The sequence below is a fragment of the Orbicella franksi genome, chromosome 11 (genome assembly GCF_964199315.1).
Source record: "Orbicella franksi chromosome 11, jaOrbFran1.1, whole genome shotgun sequence".
In the NCBI taxonomy this organism is placed as follows: Eukaryota; Metazoa; Cnidaria; class Anthozoa; order Scleractinia; family Merulinidae; genus Orbicella; species Orbicella franksi.
Window position 1 is genome coordinate 9441938 of NC_138155.1, and position 25185 is coordinate 9467122.

General features: G+C 39.1%; 4 protein-coding genes and 1 long non-coding RNA gene across 6 annotated transcripts in view; 1 reads left to right on the forward strand and 4 right to left on the reverse strand.

Annotated features, from left to right (window-relative positions):
• LOC145502347 (uncharacterized) overlaps nucleotides 1-25185 on the reverse strand; it is a 115362-nt gene that overhangs the window by 65161 nt on the left and 25016 nt on the right. The gene's annotated exons all lie outside the window — the stretch shown is intronic.
• LOC145502472 (uncharacterized) lies at nucleotides 213-24446 on the reverse strand. Its single transcript, XR_014051330.1, has 2 exons — nucleotides 22811-24446; nucleotides 213-875 (listed from the first exon to the last, which is right to left on the reverse strand). It is a non-coding gene; the product is annotated as an uncharacterized LOC145502472 (long non-coding RNA).
• LOC145503319 (uncharacterized) lies at nucleotides 1750-3720 on the forward strand. The gene is made up of 2 exons (XM_081482798.1): nucleotides 1750-2752; nucleotides 3545-3720. The coding sequence occupies exons 1-2, from the start codon at nucleotides 2500-2502 to the stop codon at nucleotides 3718-3720; spliced, it is 429 nt and encodes a 142-aa protein (XP_081338924.1). The 5' UTR covers nucleotides 1750-2499.
• LOC145503320 (uncharacterized) lies at nucleotides 4374-16385 on the reverse strand. The gene is made up of 15 exons (XM_081482799.1): nucleotides 14451-16385; nucleotides 13778-14012; nucleotides 13551-13659; nucleotides 12976-13079; nucleotides 12517-12632; nucleotides 12121-12194; nucleotides 11546-11820; nucleotides 8973-9038; nucleotides 8285-8433; nucleotides 7975-8056; nucleotides 7542-7744; nucleotides 7202-7294; nucleotides 6330-6546; nucleotides 6141-6227; nucleotides 4374-5926 (listed from the first exon to the last, which is right to left on the reverse strand). Exons 1-15 carry the CDS (start codon nucleotides 15438-15440, stop codon nucleotides 4374-4376), a joined length of 4353 nt encoding a protein of 1450 aa, XP_081338925.1. The 5' UTR covers nucleotides 15441-16385.
• On the reverse strand, nucleotides 17171-18598 carry LOC145503321 (uncharacterized). The gene is made up of 2 exons (XM_081482800.1): nucleotides 17980-18598; nucleotides 17171-17907 (listed from the first exon to the last, which is right to left on the reverse strand). Exon 2 carries the CDS (start codon nucleotides 17849-17851, stop codon nucleotides 17171-17173), a length of 681 nt encoding a protein of 226 aa, XP_081338926.1. The 5' UTR covers nucleotides 17852-17907; nucleotides 17980-18598.

Below are 25185 nucleotides of genomic sequence, written 5' to 3' on the forward strand. Positions count from 1 at the left end.
TGACATTTTAAATTCATCATAAAAACATTCATGCCAAAGGAATACTACATTGCATAACATAAAACAAGGCTTCTGACATCTTTTAGGCTATGTTTACAAAGTCACAGTTTGGACCCCTGACAAAACATTCACTGTAAACAATATTCAAAATTTTACTTTTTCTTTTTGTGATAAAAAAACTGTACAGTAAAAACAAAATTCATATGGGTCTGTTGAAATTGAAAGGCCTATCTAGTACCATAGTTCCCATAACACATCATAAGTTAATAAATTATTGTTCTGGTACTACATGTATGTAAACATAGCCTTTTCTTTTTATGATGAAATCTTATAGCTGCTGTATTGAACAATACGTATCAACCTAGCAATCTAAGATATTTAAATTTGATGCTAATTCACTAACACAGGTACAGTGTAAGTGATACTTCAAAGCATTAAAAAAATAATGTTTAAAGTGGTTGAATTTATGCCAGAAAGCTGCCAGAGCAAATCAAAGTGTTGAAGGTCACCATGTTAGACTGTAATGCACCAGGGGCCCATTTCTCGAAGGTCCCAAAACGTTTTCGCACCCAGAAAGCCATACCAAAATCTGAAATCTTATGCTTACAGAGCTATTTTAATCGCTTATTCTCAATATGAACAGAGGTTTCCTTCACACAAGAAGTTTCAGGCATATACAGCTCTTAGTTTTTAGGCACAGCTCAATTAAAGATGGCTTTGTGGGCCCAAAAAGTTTCCAGGGCCTTCAAGAAATGGGCCTTGGACCCCTTATAGAGTCATAAGTACTGTAGACTTCTCAGTGGCTGATTTTTTCCTGATCAAGCATCAATGCCAAGGAGTATGCATGTATTGACCACTCTCAATTTTACTTCATCCTACAAGTAACATAAAACATTTCGTTAAATAAGATAAGCTACGTCTGAGTATGAGTCAGCAAATTCTGTGTATGATATCAATCAGTGAATTTTACATTGGAGTTATTATTTTGTTTCTTATCATTCCAATGTATACTGTGACCTTTAAAATTGGACTGTAGCCGGTCATGTTGACTGGCCAAAGTAATTTTAGCTCGGTCACGTGTTGTTTCTGACCGGTCAGGATATGTATGCAAAAATCAAGTACATGTAATGTGAGCCAAATTAAACCCACAAATATAGTTTGTTTGTTCCAGTCACTGCTAGACCAGTCACTCGAATGGCATTCCTATCGATCTTGAATGCATGACAAACAGCAAGCGAATGGTCTTTAGCCGTTCGAACAAATACATGTATGCATTGGTGTATGTTTTCATTAGAGGTCATAATAAAAAAGAGATTAAAAACTCTCAGATTTACAGTTGGGGATTTGATTGTTTATTCAAGAATGAACAACGTGACCGTCTCAACATGATATGACTGGTCAACATGGCCGGAGAGTGAAGTTTTTGGCCAGTCAAGTCACCATTCTGGCCAGACATTGCCCATTGACCGACCATTATTTTGAGCCCTGAATATTCATCAATGAAACAGATCTTATATCTACATCTGTAGCTACTGTGTGACAAAAACTTTGCATCTCTGATTTGAAGGCACTGAATGTCAAAGGATGTAGAAGAACTAAACTCAAAATGTGTGGCAGTAAATATTCAATGTTCATTATCTTCTACATTGTAATATTCATGCACAATAAATCAAACTCCTATCAAACAATGTTTAAATAATAAGTCAAGTTATTTGCAGGCACAATTTGATTGTTTCTTACACGCACTTACAGTGCAGCTCAGATCATGACGACCCGCGAGCCCTAGATACTTGACGCTCGGTCATTTCAAGTGACCGAACTTTGATCCCGACAAAAGATAAGACAATAGAAGCTGGTGACAGATCTCACAGTAAGAATCGGGTAAATGCTCTGCTGAATGAACGCGTAATATCACTCACACGTCAACGCTTTGCGAATCTATGAAACCCGAACTCGGCGATTAAACCCAGCGATTTGTGCAATGTAAATCACACGTCAACTTAAAAGAACTCCCAACCCAAAGGAAGGGCGATTTCCGAGACAAAATTCCTAGAAAATGTCTTTGTACGGTCGGACTTTCACTAAACCTGGTTAGTCCTGTTCTTAAAGAGTTTACTTTCCCAATTAGCCTTTGTTCTATCTTTTTGTTTTTCATCTCTTTTGGTTGGCGGCTGGTACGCGTTAGATCGAGTAATTTTCTACCAGGCTAGTGTGGTTTACACATCTCCTTTGATTGTTCTGCTCGATATTACGAGTGGAACTTGTAGCAGAGTTAAAATGTCGAGGATGCTAATCATTTAAACAGACTGTCATGAAAGACTGACAGTACTCTTCCCAGTGTAGGAGGCCATAATGTCCAGCCTGATTTTGGTAGAAAATGGTATTGGAAATACAGCATATCCGGTCACTTAATGCTGACGTAATCGGCTAAACGAAACCCGCGGAAATATATGAAACAGCTGGTATATCAGGGTTTCAAGGCTACTCGCTTTTCACACAATGTCCGTTTACACGGTGGATTGCTCGTCCTGTAAAAAAGTGTTCAAGACGCTCTACTCGTTGACTAAACACGTGAGGGAACGCCATGAAAACGAAAATGAATTGTTACCCGTGTTTAAAGACCAGGAAGGAAAAATGGCGAGCGTTCCGAAACCACGAGACCAACTGCCCCCGCAAATGTTGCAAGGATACAAGATATGGATTGCCGGCCTAGTGGAAAGGATAAACTCCACATTTCATCCTCGTCTTCCAGGTAAATATTTTACATACTGTAATTACCTTGTACATGAAAACTAGTGCCAATATCTTGCATGAATTGCTGCATTGTTTTGACGAAAAAAGAATAGGTCATTTTTCTAATACTAGACTTCAACAGCAGACTATTCCTTCTGTGAGGGGAACCGAAATGTGGGTTTTCGACCGGCTTGCGTAAAACAGCGGATTTGCGATTTGTCAAGCGTCTTTCAGGTTTTGGTAGCGCAAGATTCTTGGGAATTGCGGAAACCGCCTCCAGCTTTTTATTACCTACAACTCGTGTGATGAAGTTTTAAATAGTTCAGAAACTACCGCCCCCCCCCCCCCACCCCTTACCCCCCAAACCGTGAAAACGAGTCAGCATAGTCCAAAAAGACAAAACTTTATTTCAAATGGTGGAGTCATTTTCGAGGATGTTATCCAGTGGTGCACTGATGGCTTGTCTGAGACACGGTTGCAAACACAGTAGCTCCCATAAGACTTGTTTATGGACACGGCATTGTCTTCTTATGTACATGGCATGGTACTACTATGGAAAGAACAAAATAATTGATAGTCCGTGTGAGAGGGGTGAGAGGGTAGGGATTTGACATATTCAATGAAATTCTTTGTCATATGCACTACTAAATTGCCAACCGCGAGTTAAGAAACCGAAACAATTAACCCTATCTGGGAACAGCGAGATCACAAGTACCAAGACAACCACTGACTGCTAAACCCCCCACCCATGGGCAGTTATGCCAACCTCCCTCTTATTTCCTATCATTAAAGACTTTTTCCTGTTTTCTAGGGAGATGGATTAAAATTGACTGCCATCAAGTACCAAAGGCATACTTTGAGTACCTTATTGGGAGGATAAATGTTCAATTGAACTCTGTGCGAGAGGTGTGTCACAAAGCACAGCCCTGTTATCAAGCCTCTACAATGAAGCTTTCGTATAAATCTGGTATCTGGAAAAATTTTTAGATGCAATAGAGGAACAAGACTTGGCATCCCTAAACACAGAAGTGCTATTCTCAGGAAATGAGATGTGCGAAGAAGAAGAAGAAGAAGAAGAAGGCCTGTCTGCAGAGGAAGAAATTAAGAGGGCAAAACAAAGGGTTTATGTTCCCGGACAAAAAAGGAGAAGGCCCTCATCAAAGTCTTCATTAATTGTTGGGTATGGAGAGAAAAGAGCCACAAGAGAAGTTGAACTTATATGGTGGCCACACTTGTACAATCTAACTGAGCATGGCCAAATGGTCCTGAGACTATATATAGAAAAATGCAATTTTTAATAACATTATGAAATGTGCAGTTCCCAAAAATATCTATACCCACACGAAGGAAGGTCATTGAAAATTCAGAGAGGGAGAGGGTGGGGAGGGGGTTTAAAAGGTAAAAATTGTAACTGAATGTACCAAGCTCAACTCAAAATTTCTGGAGGGTGTGGGCTCAAACCAAAAAACCTTCTGCGTGGATATTATGGATATTTTCTGGAATCACACAATGATATAAATATAATTTAGGTACACCCAATACACTGACCTCTACTTTTTCCATTGAACAATAAGAGCCATTAAATCTTTCCTCAGACTGGCCATGTTCTTAAATGTCCACTGAAATGACGGAAGGCAGTTTCAGCTTTTTATGATATCTCTCACCAAGAAAATCACACCAACACCACAGCTCGCAGATCCCTCTCCGGTTTTAGTTTGATGCGGCATGTTGAGGCGTGGTAAAGGGAGATCCAATTTGGGTTCGTTCCAATTTTCCTCTTGAAAACAGTCATTGTGGGAGAGAAGCTGAAAGCCAGTTAGCATGTTCTTAACAACTACTAGAATGTCTCTTGGTTGGTCAATCTTGAGTCCGTCATCAAAATGGACAGTTCTGCTTGCTACATCAAAGCACAGCAATCCCCAGTGTTGTGGTGAATCAAAATGAAAAGGTGACAAAATGTATGTGGCATCTTGCACAGCACAGTGGCCAAAGAAGGGCATCACCATTTGGCTGAAGTACCGTGGTCCTTGTTTTGCCCAGGTTTGGCTGTACGATGAGAGGTACACTAGGTTAGTGGGCTTGCTGTCCTCAAGAAATTTCAAACATACTGTGTCTATAGCGAAACCATTAACATAACGTTCACAAGCTAGAGTGCTAAAGTCATTAGCATCCATAATGTATGTGCCTTGCCTAATAATCTGCTCATTAGGCCTAGAGTTACACAGTACATCTCTGACTTTGTTAAGGTCTGATACAGGGCTGCTGTTGTTTGCAAACCACCTTTCTTCTTCTCTGAAACTGACAGCTTCTGAAGCTAGAGTACACATAGTCTGATATAAACCAACTGATTCTTTAGTGAAAGTTCCTAGTCTGCCCATAGTCACTGTAGCTTTTTCATCTTCATCCCCATCATCAGATCTGTCAACATTAATAGTCCCCACAGTTCTAGTACCTGACAGTTCTTTCAAAAGCTGTACGGCATGTGTCACTGCACTTTCTGCTGGACGAAGATTGACTAGCAGTGGGTTAATGACCTCATTTGGACTCTGAACAAGCTGAATGTCTTGCTTTGAAATGAAGGCAACTTCAGGAAGTTTCAAAGATGCTCTTTCACCACGAGTAAGAACATTGAGATTTTCCAAAATCTCTTTACTGTGCCAGGCTACATTATCAGGTTTTACTTGGTCTGAGGGGCAGCTGTTGTTACTGTTTTGCAGAGTTGATGCTGCCATTGCTGTGGCTGTGTGCTTGCTGCTGCCTTGCTGCTGTGTTGTTGCCTCTGCTACAGGTACTGGTGCCACTAGGGCAGTGTTGCTGCCATGCTGCTGTGTTGTTAACGCTGCTGCTTCTTTTGGCATGTCTCTGCCTGTGCTGCTGTCATCCTGTTGTGGTGATGTTGTCTCTGGTGCTGGTGCCACTCCGAGAGTGTTGCTGCTTTGGGGTTTTGGTTCTGTGGCTGGTTTGCTGGCTGGTTTTCTTTCCCACTCTTCATGGTTGTAATCAATGAGTGGAAATTGGCCTGGTACCACCACACAGTGCTTTGTCATCTCTGTGTACTCGTATTCACAATAGTCTGGACCAAACAGATTAGTAAATAGCTCATCCATTTTTCCAATCCATTCTCTGTCTTCTTCACTCCAAACCATTCTTTTAGCTTTCCAGCCACACCCTCTGTAGTAGAACAGCTTCTCTCCTGAAAGAAGAAAGTTAAAGAAGTAAAGAATTTGCCTACTTTTAATTGCACTATGTTGATGTAAAGAAAAAAAAGGAATTTTCTGGAATCAGGTCTTAGAGTTGACATTTTCATCAAGGTTTTTTTTATCATCAGTGCATGTTTGGAGGTGTGACTGACTCCTTGGGAGCCCTCCTGTAAGACAAGCCTATCTGTAGACAATCATGTATATTACCAGATGTAATGGACTGTCGAGCCTCTCTGAATGCTTGCCTCATATCAAGTAGCATCTCTGTATAAATATGGGTGAGGATTTGGTCCACTATAGCATAAGAAAAAAGCACAAGTACCTGTTAATAGTAAGAATTAATCCTGCTACTTCCACATCATTTGTGTGAACATTTAGACTGGAATCTCAACTTACCTGAGGAAGTACTGCTTGATGAGTCGTGAGAGGTTGCTCTTAAGTAGAGCAGCCTTTGGAGCTTGTGTCCAGCCTCATAACCCTGGTTGGACAAGTGGTGTAATGAGCGATGCATCCGAAAAAGCATTGGTATGTGCTCCACAGTGAGGTGGCCATAATCACCTGTTCCAAGGCTTGTCCCAAACATCTCTAACAGAAGGAACCCCCACTCTTTACACTGAAAAAATTGAACATTACAGTCAACAACAAAGTGTGTGGGCATCAGTTGTTTAACTAAGGAGGAGAGATACAATGTCTTACAAAGTTTTCATGTCACATGCAGTATAGGAGAATCTTTGTTTACAATATTTGTCTCATTAGCATAAGCGATACAGTTTCTGATGGAGCTACAGAAACATTACTTATGAATATTGAAAGGGTATAACACACTTAACTGTCCCAAGGAATTTGCACCCGATGTATGGAATACTTTTTGTGCAACGCGGGTTTAAAAACTCAAAATTTTACAAAGAATGTACGAGCTCATTAGCACTTTTGCCACCCAGAAATTTTGCAACTGTTGAAAGCCAATTTCTCATCGCATATTACACCCAAAGAGCCAAAACTTTCACCAATTACTAAATTTCACAAGCTCTTGAAATGTTTGTAGTCAATTTGTATCTAGCATGATGCCTTGTATGTGCAAAGTCGTATGTTAATGAGGAAAAATGTAATCAATGACATAAGCAAAGATTCACCTACATGTAATCCAGTTTGAGCATATAGATATAGATATATATAAATGAATTTTGTTTATCTATATACATATACATATATCAAGAAGTTTCTTTTAAAGTGAGCAGTCTTCAATCAAAAGAATAGGTATCACAAACCTTTACATCAAAAATATCGATAAGATGTTCCTCATCTTCCTTGAACTCTCTGTCCCTCGTAACATATGCAATTTCTTTCCACAGTGAACACACCTGCAATTAGTATATTATTAGGGTTCAAAGTTAAAAGTCAGGCTCTGCTATTAGTCTGAAGTGAAAAAGCCTGCATTGAGTTGAGATTAACATATCATTTTTGTGCTAAGGATCTGGAAATATTATATTAAAATAATTATAAATTAAATACTACATAATTATTTAACTACTCTTTTTTTGTATGCTGTGATTTGCAGTATATTCGAAAATTAATCAGTGAACAGAAATTAAATGCAATAAGTCTAACCTTGATTAAAAATTCCTTTGTCAATTTGCCTGCATAGTAACTTAGTTGTTTGTTGGTGTGATCCACTTTCTTTGACTTCTTCCCCTTAACGTTTTGGCCTTTGTTTGACTGCATAGGCCTGTAGAGATGTTTGAATTGACTTTCAATATCTTGTTGTTTCTCTTTCCAGAATTTCATCTGTAATTCAAGCTCCTTGCTAACTCCTGTATATATAATAGGAAAGAAATATCATGTCAAATAGGTCATATTTAAACACAGCCAACTGCAATATCCAGCATTCTATTGCACCATGTAACTGAATTCAAACAGGTGAATACATTAGTTTACATATATTACTAAAATTAATGGCCTCTGGGAATAGGAATAATGGTTCATAAAAAAGTGTGACATGTGAAAGGGAATTAATAAAAAAACGTACAACCCATTGTAATACCTGAATTTGTCAAGTTAATTTCTTCAAGTCTGGTGCCAAAGTCACGGACAAAAATCCCACTTTCCATCATTTCCTGATAGTACTACAAGACAAAAGATGAAAAAAGCTTCAGCCAAATACTAAAATTCAAGTAAAAAGTGTATAATTTAAAACTCGACCAAGCCATTTAGAGATTAAAACAAGCATATCACGAGTAACAATACCTAGATATATGATTATGATTGTTGTTCTACCATTTCACGTTGATTTTGTTTGGTTAAAGAATTAATGTACACAAGATCAAAACAGAACAAACAGGACATAATGGCACCTTTTGTCGTGTCTCACAAAATGTTATTTTGTTAAGGATGCAAAGTTTGGCTGCCTCAGGGTCTTGGAAATGGTCAGCTAGTTTTTTATTAGGCAGAGACTCTTCCACAATGTCTTCAATGGATGCCAATAGCTGCCGTTCAGTGTTTCCTGAAAACACAGTTACAAGATTGTTTATACTTGTACTTGTAATGTTTACAAAAGAGCCCTGTTTACAGGACACCTCATTAATTTACAAATAACCTACCTTTTGCCCTAGGGAAACACTTAAAATACACTTTATTATGAGACAATGCTCCAATGACACCACCCCCTTAATGGCGCCAACAACCACACAGTGAAATTGAAATGTTTATATTCATGTCATGGAACAGCTATTTCCTTTGTAACTTGAGTACTAAAATACAATTTTATCTACAAATTGCACAAAGCAACCATGAAAGTTGACTCTCCCCTGAAAATAAGGCCATTTGTTCATACCACCAAATTTGTAGAAATATATAATTAATACAATAATAATACATAAATATTTATATAGCGCCTATCCATGCCTGCTCTAGGCGCTGTACGATTCGCCAAAATGATCTGTACTAATCTTAATAATTAAAAATGTGCATAATTATTTTGCTCTTGTTTCTTATTCTTCCAACTGTTGTTTCATTTTTGTGTGTTACCTTACAGTATCTTACCCTGTCCTATTCCATATCCTGTACAAGTATTACATCGAACTGTATGAGGCGTGTCACCCGCCAGTTCTGATGGACAAAACATTAACCTGTGTGTTTATTTCTTTTGTGTTACATCAAACTGTATGAGGCGTGTCACCCGCCAGTTCTGATGGACAAAACATTAACCTGTGTGTTTATTTCTTTTGTGTTACATCGAACTGTATGAGGCGTGTCACCCGCCAGTTCTGATGGACAAAACATGAACCTGTGTGTTTATTTCATTTGTGTTACATCAAACTGTATGAGGCGTGTCACCCGCCAGTTCTGATGGACAAAACATTAACCTGTGTGTTTATTTCTTTTGTGTTACATCGAACTGTATGAGGCGTGTCACCCGCCAGTTCTGATGGACAAAACATTAACCTGTGTGTTTATTTCTTTTGTGTTACATCGAACTGTATGAGGCGTGTCACCCGCCAGTTCTGATGGACAAAACATTAACCTGTGTGTTTATTTCTTTTGTGTTACATCAAACTGTATGAGGCGTGTCACCCGCCAGTTCTGATGGACAAAACATTAACCTTGTGTTTATTTCTTTTGTGTTACATCAAACTGTATGAGGCGTGTCACCCGCCAGTTCTGATGGACAAAACATTAACCTGTGTGTTTATTTCTTTTGTGTTACATCAAACTGTATGAGGCGTGTCACCCGCCAGTTCTGATGGACAAAACATTAACCTGTGTGTTTATTTCTTTTGTGTTACATCGAACTGTATGAGGCGTGTCACCCGCCAGTTCTGATGGACAAAACATTAACCTGTGTGTTTATTTCTTTTGTGTTACATCGAACTGTATGAGGCGTGTCACCCGCCAGTTCTGATGGACAAAACATTAACCTGTGTGTTTATTTCTTTTGTGTTACATCGAACTGTATGAGGCGTGTCACCCGCCAGTTCTGATGGACAAAACATTAACCTGTGTGTTTATTTCTTTTGTGTTACATCGAACTGTATGAGGCGTGTCACCCGCCAGTTCTGATGGACAAAACATTAACCTGTGTGTTTATTTCTTTTGTGTTACATCAAACTGTATGAGGCGTGTCACCCGCCAGTTCTGATGGACAAAACATTAACCTGTGTGTTTATTTCTTTTGTGTTACATCGAACTGTATGAGGCGTGTCACCCGCCAGTTCTGATGGACAAAACATTAACCTGTGTGTTTATTTCTTTTGTGTTACATCGAACTGTATGAGGCGTGTCACCCGCCAGTTCTGATGGACAAAACATTAACCTGTGTGTTTATTTCTTTTGTGTTACATCAAACTGTATGAGGCGTGTCACCCGCCAGTTCTGATGGACAAAACATTAACCTGTGTGTTTATTTCTTTTGTGTTACATCGAACTGTATGAGGCGTGTCACCCGCCAGTTCTGATGGACAAAACATTAACCTGTGTGTTTATTTCTTTTGTGTTACATCGCACTGTATGAGGCGTGTCACCCGCCAGTTCTGATGGACAAAACATTAACCTGTGTGTTTATTTCTTTTGTGTTACATCGAACTGTATGAGGCGTGTCACCCGCCAGTTCTGATGGACAAAACATTAACCTGTGTGTTTATTTCTTTTGTGTTACATCAAACTGTATGAGGCGTGTCACCCGCCAGTTCTGATGGACAAAACATTAACCTGTGTGTTTATTTCTTTTGTGTTACATCGCACTGTATGAGGCGTGTCACCCGCCAGTTCTGATGGACAAAACATTAACCTGTGTGTTTATTTCTTTTGTGTTACATCGAACTGTATGAGGCGTGTCACCCGCCAGTTCTGATGGACAAAACATTAACCTGTGTGTTTATTTCTTTTGTGTTACATCGAACTGTATGAGGCGTGTCACCCGCCAGTTCTGATGGACAAAACATTAACCTGTGTGTTTATTTCTTTTGTGTTACATCGCACTGTATGAGGCGTGTCACCCGCCAGTTCTGATGGACAAAACATTAACCTGTGTGTTTATTTCTTTTGTGTTACATCGAACTGTATGAGGCGTGTCACCCGCCAGTTCTGATGGACAAAATATTTTATTAGTATTGCTAATAGACCTAATAGATTAATTATTTCATGGTCATGTTACATCGAACCGTATGAGGCGTGTCACCCGCCAGTTCTGATGGACAAAATATCTTATTAGTATTGCTAATAGACCTAATAGATTAATTATTTCATGGTCATGTTACATTGAACTGTATGAGGCGTGTCACCTGCCAGTTCTGATGGACAAAATATTTTATTAGTTCCGTTACTTGATTAACTATTTCATATTACATCAAACTGTAGGATGCGTGTCACCCGCCAGTTGTGATGGACCAAATATTTTGTTAGTATTGCTAATTATAATGACTTTTGAGACAAATTTAGTTTTAAAACCATTTTGCCATAGTGATAGTCTCTTTTGATTCAGTTTTTGACATTGAAAACAGTTGAAATAAAAGTGCTTGGCACAAAGGTGAAGAAACCTAGTGCTGTTTGGCAAGATTGAAATCTTTTGTAACCTAATAGACAAATTAAAAGAGTAGAAATTATGATTTTAGAGTAACCTGAACAGGAGGCAAAAGACACATTATTTCGTCCAGGAGCTGTTTCTTGTCCAGGTCTCAACTTAACAGTGATCCTATCTGCCTTGAAGTTGGATGGACCGTAATCAGAAAGTTTGGCATTGCATTCTGGAAGTGAGCCAATCTGATAGGCCAGCAATCCAACACTTTTCAGCACCTGCTCAGTGTTTCGCATCTCGCAGTGCAAAGCACAAAGACTCATGGTAGAAAGATCCTCGTCAAGGAGGCATGTTAAGTCATCTCGCAGCCCTTTAAAGCTTAAAAAAAGTACATTACATTATAAGGATTAATTAAATAAAGGTACTTACGGTGGTGCACTTCAGCAAAAAAAAAAATGACAAGCAGAAATACCCAGCCATATAACACATTATTTCTACTGAATAAATTGTTTATTTACGACCATTTCCTAACCATATATTATATATCATTAATAACACGTTTAATTACTTCTTCATAGTTTGACTACAATAGTTGAAGATAAGAAATAAAATGAAATCAGCAGGACCGTCCGAATACATCCTGTGATTTAGTTACCACAAATTTTCTATATATATTACCCGCCAATGTTTGCCTTTGTTTGACTGAAGTGTTCCAGACAGACTTCGTGCATCCCTAAATCACAATCACATGCCTATTATAGTGGAATAAGAATAGATACAATCTATTAGAATTATTCCAAAAATTCAATAAATGAGGAGACCAGTCAAACTGAAACAGCCACTGGAGAAGGACCAACAAAAAATATTGTGGAAAATGTTGTGTTTATACTAGCTGGACATTACACCTGCTTACAACACCATGGCTCAATTCTGCTTTTAAGTGAGCCCTACTACCCTTTAAAGTATGACCATTGAAACATTACCTGGTAAAATTATCACAGTTTCAAAAGAGTTCTACCGGCACATTCTTATATTTGGACATTTCAAAATGTACTGTACATTCAAAAAACTTACTCTCCATGCCAAGCAGAAAATGCAGAATTCTAGAGCAAGGCCTTGTCCACCAAGCTGAAAATCTTCATCATTGATCTTTGCCATCAGCAACACCAAACCTTTGTAATCAAGAGTAACTGTATACAAAGCAAATTGACGAAGTATAAGTTTAATAACTGAGCAGTTTTCAATGGAGTTTAAATACAGCAATTTGCTTTGGTTTTGCATTACTATTAATGGAGCTCCGTGCAGATTGGTTACAAATACTTTAAATTTTACAGATCACTTGCTTTGCTAGCTTTGGCATCATGTTACATGAAAGTCTCTTAGACAGCTAATGCCATCCAGTATACCTCTATGTATGCATCATCTTGAGTTGCTATTTTTTTAATGTTCATAAATAGGCGTCCCCAGTTATTTAATTAATTCATATTGATTAATAAATGGATTTTAAAATCATCTAGCTTTTGGATCCAGTACCTTTAAAGCGTATACGATAGTGTTTGCCATCCACTTTAATCCCCATCTTTTTAAGCTTGTCCTTCTGTTTGTTTAAATTTAAGAACAGCTTCCTGAGATCTTCCCTTGAAAATGCAAGATAGGCAAATAATCGTAGTCACATACATCTACATGTAGATTCATACTCGTTAATAACCTGTCCACCTTATATTGTCTTAATTAAAGATAGTTACTTATTAATAAGACTTGAAACTCTCCCAAATACTATTCACCAACTGTCAGCAGCTTTATGTACACAAACATTCTCACGACCCAGATCACTCATAATAAATTATTGGTTGCATACCCTTTATTGAAATTTCAGTTTTTATTGTCTGCTTTCCACATCATTGTAACTGTAGCAAGTAACACAACAAGATTACAAGATTTGAAACAGATAAAAGTCCTCTATCCTCACTGCCAATAAGGGTCAGGTACTAAGACCGCACAAAATACCGTCAAAATATTATTATTACATTTTTTAAAGAATTATACAAAGTGAGATAATAAAATAGCTTAAATATGGTTCTGGCCTGCAGTGGAAAAGTATAAATTACCTCTTTTCCTTACAGTTGGCTATAGCCAGGGGATAAACTGACTTTGCACTCTGAGAGGACCGATGTTTGGCATCAAGGGGAACAATCCCAACTGCAACTTGATCTTTGCCTGTAATATAATAGAGTTTTATGTAAGATGATGATCCATGCAGTCATTAACAGTTTTAGAAAGATTGACATGTTCTTTTTAATTAAAGCAAAATTATAAATGATAGCCATTCAATTACCAAAGAAAGGGCGTCCATCAACTTTAAGATTGAAAACAATATCATCAGGAAGTGAGCCGTGTAGACGCATCTCTCTGATGATCCAGACAGCAACATTTTCTAGGTTCACCTCATAACCTGGAACTTCATTGGGCAGACTTGCCACATCCATCAACATTCTTGTGACATCGAAAAGACCCTTTCGCAGTGCAGCAATGTTGTTTTTAATCGGGATGATCGGTTCGTCTGATTTTTTCTACAAAAATTAATATTTTTGTCTTAGAAACCCATGCCAAAATTTAATTGTTTAAAAATATATCTTATTTCCAACAGAAATATTAAAATATACAGTGAAAGGACAAGCTCTGGCTGTCCTCCTTAGAAAGGCGTTTGCGTGTCATTTAAAATAATGCAAGTGAAATTAAACCAGGCCTGCTAACCAAATTGACTACATTGTCCAGGTGTCTCACATCATCACCCAATAGGTGTGTTCCATTAACTGTAAATTTGGTACGAGCCCATTTGCAATGTCAGGTTTTAACCAATCATATGCAAGCAAAAAAAATTCACTAACAGGAATCAAATAGTCAAAGGCAATCAATATGGGAAATGCGGAAAAGCGTTTACTACAATAATTAATCCTTGAGTTTTAATAACCTTACATCATGAAAACACTTTGCTCGACCATACTTACCCCAGTCCTCCCAAGTTGAGTCAGATTTGTCAACTCTTGCCAACCACTGTCAGACAGTCGTGACTTGAGCGTGAACAGCAGGTAAATCCAGTCAGGGACCCTCATATACTCAACTCTTTTTTCCCAAACTTCTTCTGACAAAAGTTTACTGAAAGACTTTTGGACGCCCTTTTCTTTGACCATCACATCAAATACGGCCCTGACTGTCTCCTGGGCATCGCTACCATCTTTTCCTGTCATGAGACAGCATTCTCCGAGCACGGCACCCAGCGTGTCCCCGCTTTCTTCGCACACTTGGCTGATGCTTTTCATGACTGCGGTTGCAGCTTCTCTCACTTTTCTCCTTTTGCTGGGTGGGGAGAGGTCATGGTCAACTTTTAGCTGCTCGATAGATCTTTTCTTCTTCCGAGCTGGTTTGGCCAAATCGTCCGGACTTTGCGCTGTTGGCGGGCTTTCCCTATTTGGCGGGCTTCTTCCTTCGGACAGTCTTGGTGTGCTTGGTGGTGTCGGAATATCAATATCTTCGTGCTTTCTGGGCTGGGAATCTAGCACTCCTTCCTGGCTTTGCATTTGGGCCAATTTTCCGCTCTCGTCCTCAAGTGAATTGCAGTGTAAGCCACGGGAATTGATCGAAGATACGACCGCTTTGAAGTAATCAGACTTCATGAAATGGCAACTCGACCAAGATTTCAATCGAAGAATTCCGAGCAGAAGGCCAAAGGCTGACGCTACATGAACTTTTTCGCTGCTTCGATGCGAGCAAAACCAGCGGAAAGACGCGACGGTTCCATCTTTGCCGCGCAAATTCCTTAGGGCTTCTTGCTTGTATTCTTCGGAAAATGCTTTTGCAGACACAGTAGAACAAAAAACGGATGGTTTTCCACAACACAAATCGGAATTCAAAGCGTACCAGTTCTTCTCTGGGTCTAACTGAGGGGAAAACACTTGATGTAACAACAGTGAGCTTGCAGTCGCGTCTTTGCTCGCCATTACAAGCTGGCCATTCGCTACAGTGTTCACGGGCCGAATATCTGTTGCGACATCGAGCTAACTTTGTATATGGTTTTGAAAAGGGCGCCATGGGCCAAAATAATTCCATATAAAGCTTAATCCAATTATTGTCCTTTGTGTTCAAGCTTGTATTTTAACTAGTGAAAGTGTTTAATCGACTTAGCCGATCCATGGTCAGCGGTCACTCGTTTCCGCTGACCACAACAAACACCAGTTTCCAAGTTGTAAACGGGGAAATGCGCAATCTGTTTCAAGTAATAATTGCTTTGACAACGAATTGTGAAGTGTGCGCGTGTGACGGCACGGGTCGCGGGTGGCGGACAATTACACGTTGATACGTTCATGCATGATCGTGACCAAAAATACGCGAATTGAATTTGTAATTAATGTGTTGATGTCAGAATCCTTTCTATGGACTTATTAAAAATATATTATTATAGCAAGAAATGGTAAGTAGTTCCAAATTGCACAATAATCTATTGTCACTCGCCCTCTGTCACACACATCTTCTCACGTCACGGGGGAAAACTTGGATAAAGCAGTGGTTCTGGACTTCCCAGTCTAGCCTGTTGCAGGCGCTTGGCGTACTTGGGGAAGAGCGAGAGGAAAAACTAGGGGGGAATTACGCCCCCTCAAAGGAGGCAGAGGAGAGAGAGCCTGGGGACGAGGTCAGACTCTTTGGAGCCGCAGAACACCGCGATAGCTGTCATTGAAGTTATCAGCGGTTTGACATACAAACAAGGCGAAAGGGTCAATTTTGCTTTGCATTGACCCGTTCGCCTCGTTTGTATACCTTTTTGAACAAAGGAATGTTTGACCACAGGCTCAACTGCAATAAGAACTATTCAGCCCACTTATAGTAATGGAAACTCTGGTTCTGGGTTATTGATAGGGTTGTAATGAAGTCTCCCAGGTTTTTTGGACTTGAGCACAGAACCCACAAGGTAATTTATTTGGCACAAACAATTTTCAGGCGCGAAGGCCTTTGGGATATTATTTATTATTATATATTGCTTGTGCGTGAGCGGTAGACGGACAACTCTTCGTTAATCAAGCCAAAATACTTCAAAAAACGGTAAACGACACGAACTTCTTTTAAAAACACAACAACTGCTAGCCCTAAACTGTCAAAGCTACCCGCGATAATGGTAAATTAAAAATGTTTCTGAGCGCGCGCGCTATTTACGCGTCAGGCCACTTCTGTAGCTGTAACTGTTTTCTCAACAGTGCTTTTACAATTCTGTGTTTAGAAAATAATAGCTATATAAGGAGTAGACTGTAATGCAAATCACAGGTGAATATCAGCAAGTCTAGTAAGTAATTGGTCCAGTTCAGCTCTATCGGAAGGAGCTTCCATTGTTGCAGATTTTACTACGACGCGTACACTGTGGTAAAATCCCATGATTTTGGACACAGCCTTTAGCATTCGTCCCAAGGAGTACACATCACTGAATGTGCTGTACTGTCGGTATTTTAATACTTCCGGGGCCAAATAGCTTTTCCCGTGTTCATGCGCTCTCTTTTTGTTAGCGGAAGCCGGTGGAAAATTGACAGAAGCTTTGCTACTCTTTCCGAAATCGATGAGGATAGGAGTGCATCTATCGGAATCTGCTCTATTTTCGAGGACGACATTATTAGCCTTGATATCGTTGTGGAGGAAACCTTTTGAATGGACATGCTTTAATGCAGAGCAAATCTCAACAAAGATATCAAGGCATTCTGTAAATCATCTTCTTCACGACTACGTCAATTCCCCTGTAACGGGCATGATAGCACTGACCGTAGCTTCCACTGCCAATACTTTCTTGATTCAGATAATTGATATGTCCAGGATTAAGTTCTTTTAGTTCTAATTTCATCTCCTTCACAACAAGCCGTTTCTTGACTTTAGGTATTGAGGGCCTTGACAGACCAGGCAATAGTTGTTGTGTTTGAACGTGACTGCAGACCGGCTCAGATACGCCCTTGTCAGCCTTGTGTGGACTGTGTTGAGTTTCGGGTCGTTTGAATTGAGAGATACTCTGCACCGATTTTTTCTGGGACTTTCCTTGAGCCAGGCGCAACATCAACGCGCTTCTCAAGTGCCAGGATTCCGTTTTTGCTGGAACTTTTTTCGCATTATTCAGTTCCGTGTTGACCATGGGTGAAATGCTTCGATTCGGTACAATTCGAGAGGATGAAGCTGCCTTCGGCTGAGCGACCACAGGCGTTTCCTCGTTGTCATTTGGAATCACATGATCTCCTTGAGTCGAAGGTGATTTAACCTTTGCCTTTTTGGCCTCGCGCTTTCTCTTTTTCCACTCCCTTCGGTTTTTTCGTTTCTCTTCTGTCGTATGCTCGCGCGATTTAACTATTCGTTTTTCCCGTTGACCAGTGTCTGCAGTGTCCATCGCTAAACAACTGCTAGCTACTGGTGAGTAATTTTCACGGCATGCTAACTTGAAACCTGTGACACCTTGAGATATGGTATGCATAAGTAATTCGTCAGTCACGTTTCTAAACAAATGCATATTTTCACAGGATGTTCATTGTGTAGAATGTCTATTGTTCTCGCGCCATTTACTTGCGGGGGATTACAGATCTAGAGATCAGAACATATTAGTGTTTATTGTTGCTGCTCCGAGATACGCGCTAAAATATCTAAAGTAACCCTGTCTTTTGCTAAGGCGCCTTAAATGATAACAGAGTTGTTCATCGTTGCTGCGAGATACACGCCAAAAAACGTTTTGCAATCTCACGCAAATGATAAGAGAGCTGTTAATTGTTGCTGCGAAACTTTTGCCAGCACGCGGGAAATAAAAAGACAGTTACTTGGTGTTACCGCCAAATACATGCACTGTGTGTTTTGTTGCTTGTCACTTCGTTACTGGGAGTAGCAGAACGAGTCCGAGGCGATCAACAAAAACGATCAACAAAAACAGGATTATTTTTTAAAATAGAACGAGAGGACTTTACGCTTTGGACTGCCTTTAGACCGTCAACACATATTGCACACGGCGGGAGCCGGAAACGTACATGCATATTTAGTTAATTACCTTTCACACATTTGTAAATTAATAAAAGAATATTAGTAAAGCGTCTGTAGCAACCAAGGCTTCCAACAGCGTCCAAAAAAACCCTCTATGAGGCTCCTCATGTATGCGAACTACGCATAAGCGTATTATACGCGCGTATTTTGCGTATACGCGTATGTTAATACGCGCACATATACGCGTATATACGCGCACATATGCGCGTATATACGCGCGTATATGCCTCTTTGTTATGCATTTCCATAAGTTTCTTTATGTGAAGCATTGTTGGTCAAACAAAGGACATTATATTTCTGGGAATGAAGAAGGCCTTAAAGCGAAATTTGCATGTTGCTAAAACGTCCTGCCGATCAATGAAAGCTATCACATTTCGAGTTTTCGATCACTTCGCAAATTCACGGACAAACTACCGTTTATTAACACTTGCTTGATCTTAAGCTACCAAAACTGGGAAGAAAATTGAAACAGTCGCTTGAACTCCCTATTTCAACACGTGAACTTGATGTTTTTACAAGCAAAGATCTGTGTTTTGGCACGTGTCGGCAAGTCGTTTGCGAAATGTTTGTCTGAATTAAGCGTTCTGAAGATCCTAGTCGAAAAAATGATATCTCCGGTTATATTTGACACGGATCATTCATTCAAATGGTAAAATAATCTTTCCTTGACGAAAAAAATTGTTTATCAAAGTTTCTATGGTGCGCCGCTCACGTTTAGTAATTTTCTTCAAAGAAAAGTTCTGTGTTTCGGCACCCGTCGGCAAGTCGTTTGGGAAGTGTTTATTGTCTGAACCGTTCTGAAGATCTTCGTTGAAAAAATGATATCTCCGGTTTTATTTGACACAAATCGTTGATTCAAACGGTAAAATGCTCTTTCCTTGACAAAAAAAATTGTTTATCAAAGTTTCTATGGCGCGCCGCTCACGTTTAGTTATTTTTTCTTCAAGGAAAAGTTCTGTGTTGCGGCACCCGTCGGCAAGTCGTTTGGGAAGTGTTTATTGTCTGAACCGTTCTGAAGATCTTCGTTGAAAAAATGATATCTCCGGTTTTATTTGACACAAATCGTTGATTCAAACGGTAAAATGCTCTTTCCTTGACAAAAAAAATTGTTTATCAAAGTTTCTATGGCGCGCCGCTCACGTTTAGTTATTTTTTCTTCAAGGAAAAGTTCTGTGTTGCGGCACCCGTCGGCAAGTCATTTGGGACATGTTTGTTTATTTTGTGAACCGTTCTGAAGAACTTCGTTGAAAAAATGATATCTCCGGTTTTATTTGACACAAATCGTTGATTCAAACGGTAAAATGCTCTTTCTTTAGCCAAATAATTGTTTGTCAAAGCTTCTATGGCGCGCTGCTCACGTTTAGTTATTTTTTTCTTCAAGTAAAATTTCTGTGTTTACGCACGCGTCGGCAAGTCGCTTGCGAGATGTTTACTGTGTGAAGCGTTCCGAAGACCTTGTCGAAAAAATGATATCTCAGGTTATATTTGACACAAACCGTTCATTCAAACGATAAAATGTTCTTTCTTTAGCCAAATAATTGTTTATCAAAGTTTCACTGGCGCGTCGCTCATGTTTGCTTATTTTTTCTTGGAGGTAAAGTTCTGTGTTTCGGCATGCGTCGGCAAGTCGCTTGCGAGAATGTTTCTTGTTTGAAGCGTTCCGAAAACCTTGTCGAGAAAATGATATCTCCGGTTATACCTGACACAAACCGTTCATTCAAATGATAAAATATTCTTTCCCCGACGAAAGAATTGTTTATTGAAGTTTCTACGGTGCGCCGCTCACATTTTGTTATTTTGAATTTTCTTCAAGGAAAAGTTGTGTGTTTCTGCACACGTTTCCAAGTCGCGCGCTTCCTTGGACCGTGTTTACTTTGTGTCGAAAAAGTTATCTTTCAGTTTTGTTTGTTCCATGAAGATGGGATTATTGAAGGGTGTATCCCCGGTTCTATTGGACAAAAAAAAACGGGTAAAGTTTTGATTTAACGGCAAAATACTCTCTCTTTTAATTATATTCAGTCAGTTAATTTTCTGTCAAGTGCCCAATTGCAAAATGTTAGTTTCAACTAACATTTTACTAATAAGTCAGTCTAGTCTGAAGGCATACGCGCGTATACTGTATGCGCGTATTCAAAATAAAGAAAACTCTTTTTCGCTCTGTGGCAAGCTGTCAAGCCATTGAAAACAACAATAACCTGCTAAGAAAAGAAAAAACAATAGGTTAGCTCATACACACTAATCAGGCATACGCGTATATACTGTATACGCGTATGTGCGTATCTGCATACGCGTATGTGCGTATATACATACGCGTATACGCGTATTGGGCTGACGCGAATTACGCGTATATTTTGGTTCGGATATATCTGAGCTGCACTGTATGCTCTATTGGTGGACAAAGGTACAGCTCATGTCATAAATGTTTGTTTTTGTTTCTTTGTTATGTATTACGAAGCAGATAGATTCTACGTTGTCGCGCATCTGTTCAGTAATAGATCACAGAAGACATCAAAATGTGGTAAGAACATCAGTGACACACGCCTGAAAAATTCACAGATTCTGTGACACACTGGTAATGGCTTATGTGAATATTTTTTGTTTTTACCACATTTTGGTGTTATGTGTGATCTACTCAGGGCAGGAAAAAACCAGGTCTGATTTCCTCAGCCAAGTAAATTTTGCTCTTGGGCAAGTGAAAATAGAAGTTCAGTGGCCCGGTGGGCAAGTGAAATTACAATGTAGCCTCAGTAGTCTTGTGAGTCTGACTAAAAATGCCAGCTTGATAATGATAATTTCCAGTCATTCCATTTCAAAACTTACGACCTAAAGATTAGTTAATTATTAGGTTGAAAGCAAGAATTAGTTAGGAATCCGAGCGTACTTCATTCGCATTTGTCCTCTGATTTCCTTACTGGCCACCACACTGGCAACTAATATTTAAATGGGGGCAAGTGAAAACTGAAATTGACTGGCCCACTGGGCAAGTGACTTACAATTTTTTTCCTGCCCTGCTACAGATGAATGAACAGATGCATGACACATGAAACCTGCATGTATTTGGTAAGAGCCCAATTTTGTACAAGTAAAATGTACACCTGTAACAGGTCTCTAAAATGCTGTCTGGTCATCCCAGGGTAAGGCAATTGATTGAAATTGATCCATAAATTGATATAAATCAATAAATTGAAATTAATGTAAGTGTTGTCAGTGCTATCAATCAATTGAAAGAAATTCATACTCACATGCTAGAGAAGTTTCAAGTTATCAATTTGATTTTACCAAATTTATCAGTCATTAGAGAATCAATTGAAAGTTGGCCTCTCTTTGTTAGTTCACATAAACTGTAGAAAAATTGTGTCCCTCAACACAATGTTTGATTGTAACTTTTTTATGTAGATTTCAAAGGCACTACCAAAGACCCCCAAAACATAGTCCCCGATACATGTATGCCAGCAAAATATTCTGTTTACAAGATACAATGTTATGTTTTTATGCAATTATATTCATGATTTCATATTTCACTTTATATCTTTTGTTCATTTCTTTCTTATTAAATGTTGCCTAAAAGATAAGCTAGTATCAGCAAAATTGATAATGCTTATTGAAAATTTGATCACAATCGATTACTCTTGACGAATCCTTTCATTGATTTCTGATATCATTGACTAATTCCTATTGATTGTTATGAAATAATCGATTGACTATACTGTGTCGTCCAAGACAAGTAGATTTTCCTGCCTGGGCAAGATACTCTTCCTTTTTTTTTTCAAGTCCTGTGTAGTTTTCATGACAGTTTGAGGTACATGTATACGTCTTTATAAAGTATCGTAGTGTTTTTTTTTCTGAAAGAAAATTTCACAACATTTAACTTACTATCAGCACCAGTGGGTGCAATGTCCATGTACAGTTGTGTAGCATATTGTAACTTGCATGTAGGTACAACTGTAGACACTTGAGTAACTTCAGAATACTTACACTAGTATAAGAGAAATTTCTCTGCTGAAGATGGCACATTACATTTTAGCTTACTAGCATTCACATCAGAGGGCAACATAACCTTACAAGAGAATGCATCAGAAGGAATCATAAGCTGCATATAAGCCAATAACAAATGTCGCACGCTCTTACTCGGTTATCGAGAACAGATAATAACAGATAACAAAGCCCTTTATGCACAGCAGGTAAACATCAACAAAGTCGATTCCACAAGCAATGTAACTTCTCCTTGATAATGACACATTCACAACCAAAGGCAAAACGAAATGTATACGTATCGACGTTACTTTACTCTACTCGTTCAATTTATGCAAAACTTGCTTACCTGTTGTTGTTGTTGCCTGTAATCGCTATCTTCAGCTTCTGGGTAACGGAAAACTTTGCATTGAAACCGTGCACGATGACGAAGCGAAGGTAGAGTGGATTTTGGCCCGCTAAAACAGAGCTCGAGTTCGATGCAAGTTCCAACGAACTGCCAAACATGGCGGGAGAACCGAGAGGACCTGGTACCTAACATGAAGACCGCTGATTCCTGTTTGTTGGAGATCGGGCACTCACAAGGCTGGTATGCGCTTATAAAGGGACTGGGATAACAGTGACGGCAATGAAAGCACAGAACGGTAGAAATCACCAGAAAAAGAAACAAAACAAAAAAACAAAATGTCATTTTGGGTACCGAAAAAAAGTCAGCTATCATTTTCGGAAAGGCGATAAATCCTAACGTTTTCGGGAAATGGACAAAAAAGCCCTAATAAGTACGAGATACACAAGCTCCTCTAGAATAACCGAACAGATAAATTTTTTCGCGCAACCTAAAATTAACCTACAGAGCTTTGAAAGTACACCAGATAGCCTAAAACAGCGTTTCAAAGCATTCGAGAGAAAACGGTCGTTGGGCCGGCCGTGTCCCTTATGGTTCCCTGCCTAACCTAACTCGCGTCAGTTCAAACTCGGTCACCGGGGCTCTCTCCGTCTTGAACTCACACAACACGTGACGCTTTCATGGTCCTTCATGAATAAATACGTACGTGTCCGAGAATTAATTTTTCTCTCTTCTAGTGACGTAAGCTTGGGACGCCTGCATGTGCAGTAACAATTCTAGTTTTATTTTGTCGTTGTGGATGCGCGGAAAGTTCACAAGAAGACAGCTTAGTGCGGTGTCGATCAATGCAGCGATTTAGTTTGGTACATACCTTCTAACCCAACTTCAATTAAAGCACACTATAGCACACACTTGAATTTTAGAGAAGTTCAAATGCTTCAACGTAAAAGACACCTTAATGGAGGCTTCACGGTAGGTTTACGGAGCTTTAGGGCGGTGTTACATTTTAACTTTACGCGCCTTTAAAAGGTCCCATTTATATGTTCTCGGTTACCCGAGACAACCCTTCCTCTCTCTCCCCCCCGTCCCCCCAAGTTTAACCTGGCCGGGGTAACTTTTCATTTATTTCTTTGCAAAATCCAACCAACCGTTTACAAGAGGATAGCGAACCTGTCGGTAACTTGGAATTTACATCATTTCAACAGTCTCCGTTGGTTGAACCGTTACACCAGAGTTATATTAAATAAGCCGACTTTTCCGTTACATGGTTTTTGCAGGGTTTAGGCAGGCCTTCTCTTAAATTTAGATCTTTTTTTTTTCTAAGAGTCTCCATTTTACATTAACGTGGTCTTAACAGTTTTTCGAAAAGCCCCCATTATCTCATTTAAATTATTTTCACAGCCTTTGCAAGGTCCCCCTTTTTAATTTACATGTTTTTAACAGGCTATTTACAGCAGGCTATTTACATGTTTCTTACAGGCTCCCTTTTTTCATTTACATGGTTTTTATATGTTTCTTACAGGCCCCCTTATTTCATTGACATGGTTTTTACATGTTTCTTACAGGCCCCCTTTTTTCATTTACATGGTTTTTAAATGTTTCTTACAAGCCCCCTTTTTTCATTTACATGGTTTTTACATGTTTCTTACAGGCCCCCTTTTTTCATTTACATGGTTTTTACATGTTTCTTACAGGCCCCCTTTTTTCATTTACATGGTTTTTACATGTTTCTTACAGGCCCCCTTTTTTCATTTACATGGTTTTTACATGTTTCTTACAGGCCCCCTTTTTTCATTTACATGGTTTTTACATGTTTCTTACAGGCCCCCTTTTTTCATTTACATGGTTTTTACAGGGTTACAAACATAACATTTCCAGACTTTTTACAGCATTCGCTTGAATTATTTACACGTTTCTTACATGGTTTAGCAAAGCAATTTACATGTTTTATACAAAGGCAGATAGTGTAAAAGTGCGTAAAATATTTTACAGGTTTTTACATGTTCTTCAAATGATCATCGTCGACAAAGACAATGTAAATCACTATTTACAGAACATTTACATGCTGTACTAAAAGCTGTAAATTTCCTGTAAATTTATTTTACAAAACCCTAACATGTAAATTGTAATTTACAAAGAATGTAAATCAATATTTACATGCTGTAAATTAAAATGTCCATGTAAATTTTCAACTTTTCCAGTGTATGTGGAGGATCTATTTGTTCAGGTGTCCGTGAAAATCGTCGATTTCGTCTTTGTGTACGGCTGTAAAAGTGTCGTCCACGTGAAGAAGCCAGAGAGGTAGCGTTGCCTTGCAAGTTGCAAGGGCTTGTGCCGCTATGTTTTGCATGACGATTTCTACTACAACAACGGAAACT

What these genes read in the sequence shown, in the direction of transcription:
- LOC145503321 (XM_081482800.1), bottom strand. Translation starts at nt 17,851, where the DNA reads ATGGACACTGCAGACACTGGTCAACGGGAAAAACGAATAGTTAAATCG.
- LOC145503320 (XM_081482799.1), bottom strand. Translation starts at nt 15,440, where the DNA reads ATGGCGAGCAAAGACGCGACTGCAAGCTCACTGTTGTTACATCAAGTG. An exon ending in TGATGGACGCCCTTTCTTTG is followed by an intron (nt 13,660 to 13,777) that starts GTAATTGAATGG and finishes ATTATATTACAG; the next exon opens with GCAAAGATCAAGTTGCAGTT. An exon ending in AATTAACTTGACAAATTCAG is followed by an intron (nt 7,745 to 7,974) that starts GTATTACAATGG and finishes TTATATATACAG; the next exon opens with GAGTTAGCAAGGAGCTTGAA.
- LOC145503319 (XM_081482798.1), top strand. Translation starts at nt 2,500, where the DNA reads ATGTCCGTTTACACGGTGGATTGCTCGTCCTGTAAAAAAGTGTTCAAG. An exon ending in ATTTCATCCTCGTCTTCCAG is followed by an intron (nt 2,753 to 3,544) that starts GTAAATATTTTA and finishes CCTGTTTTCTAG; the next exon opens with GGAGATGGATTAAAATTGAC.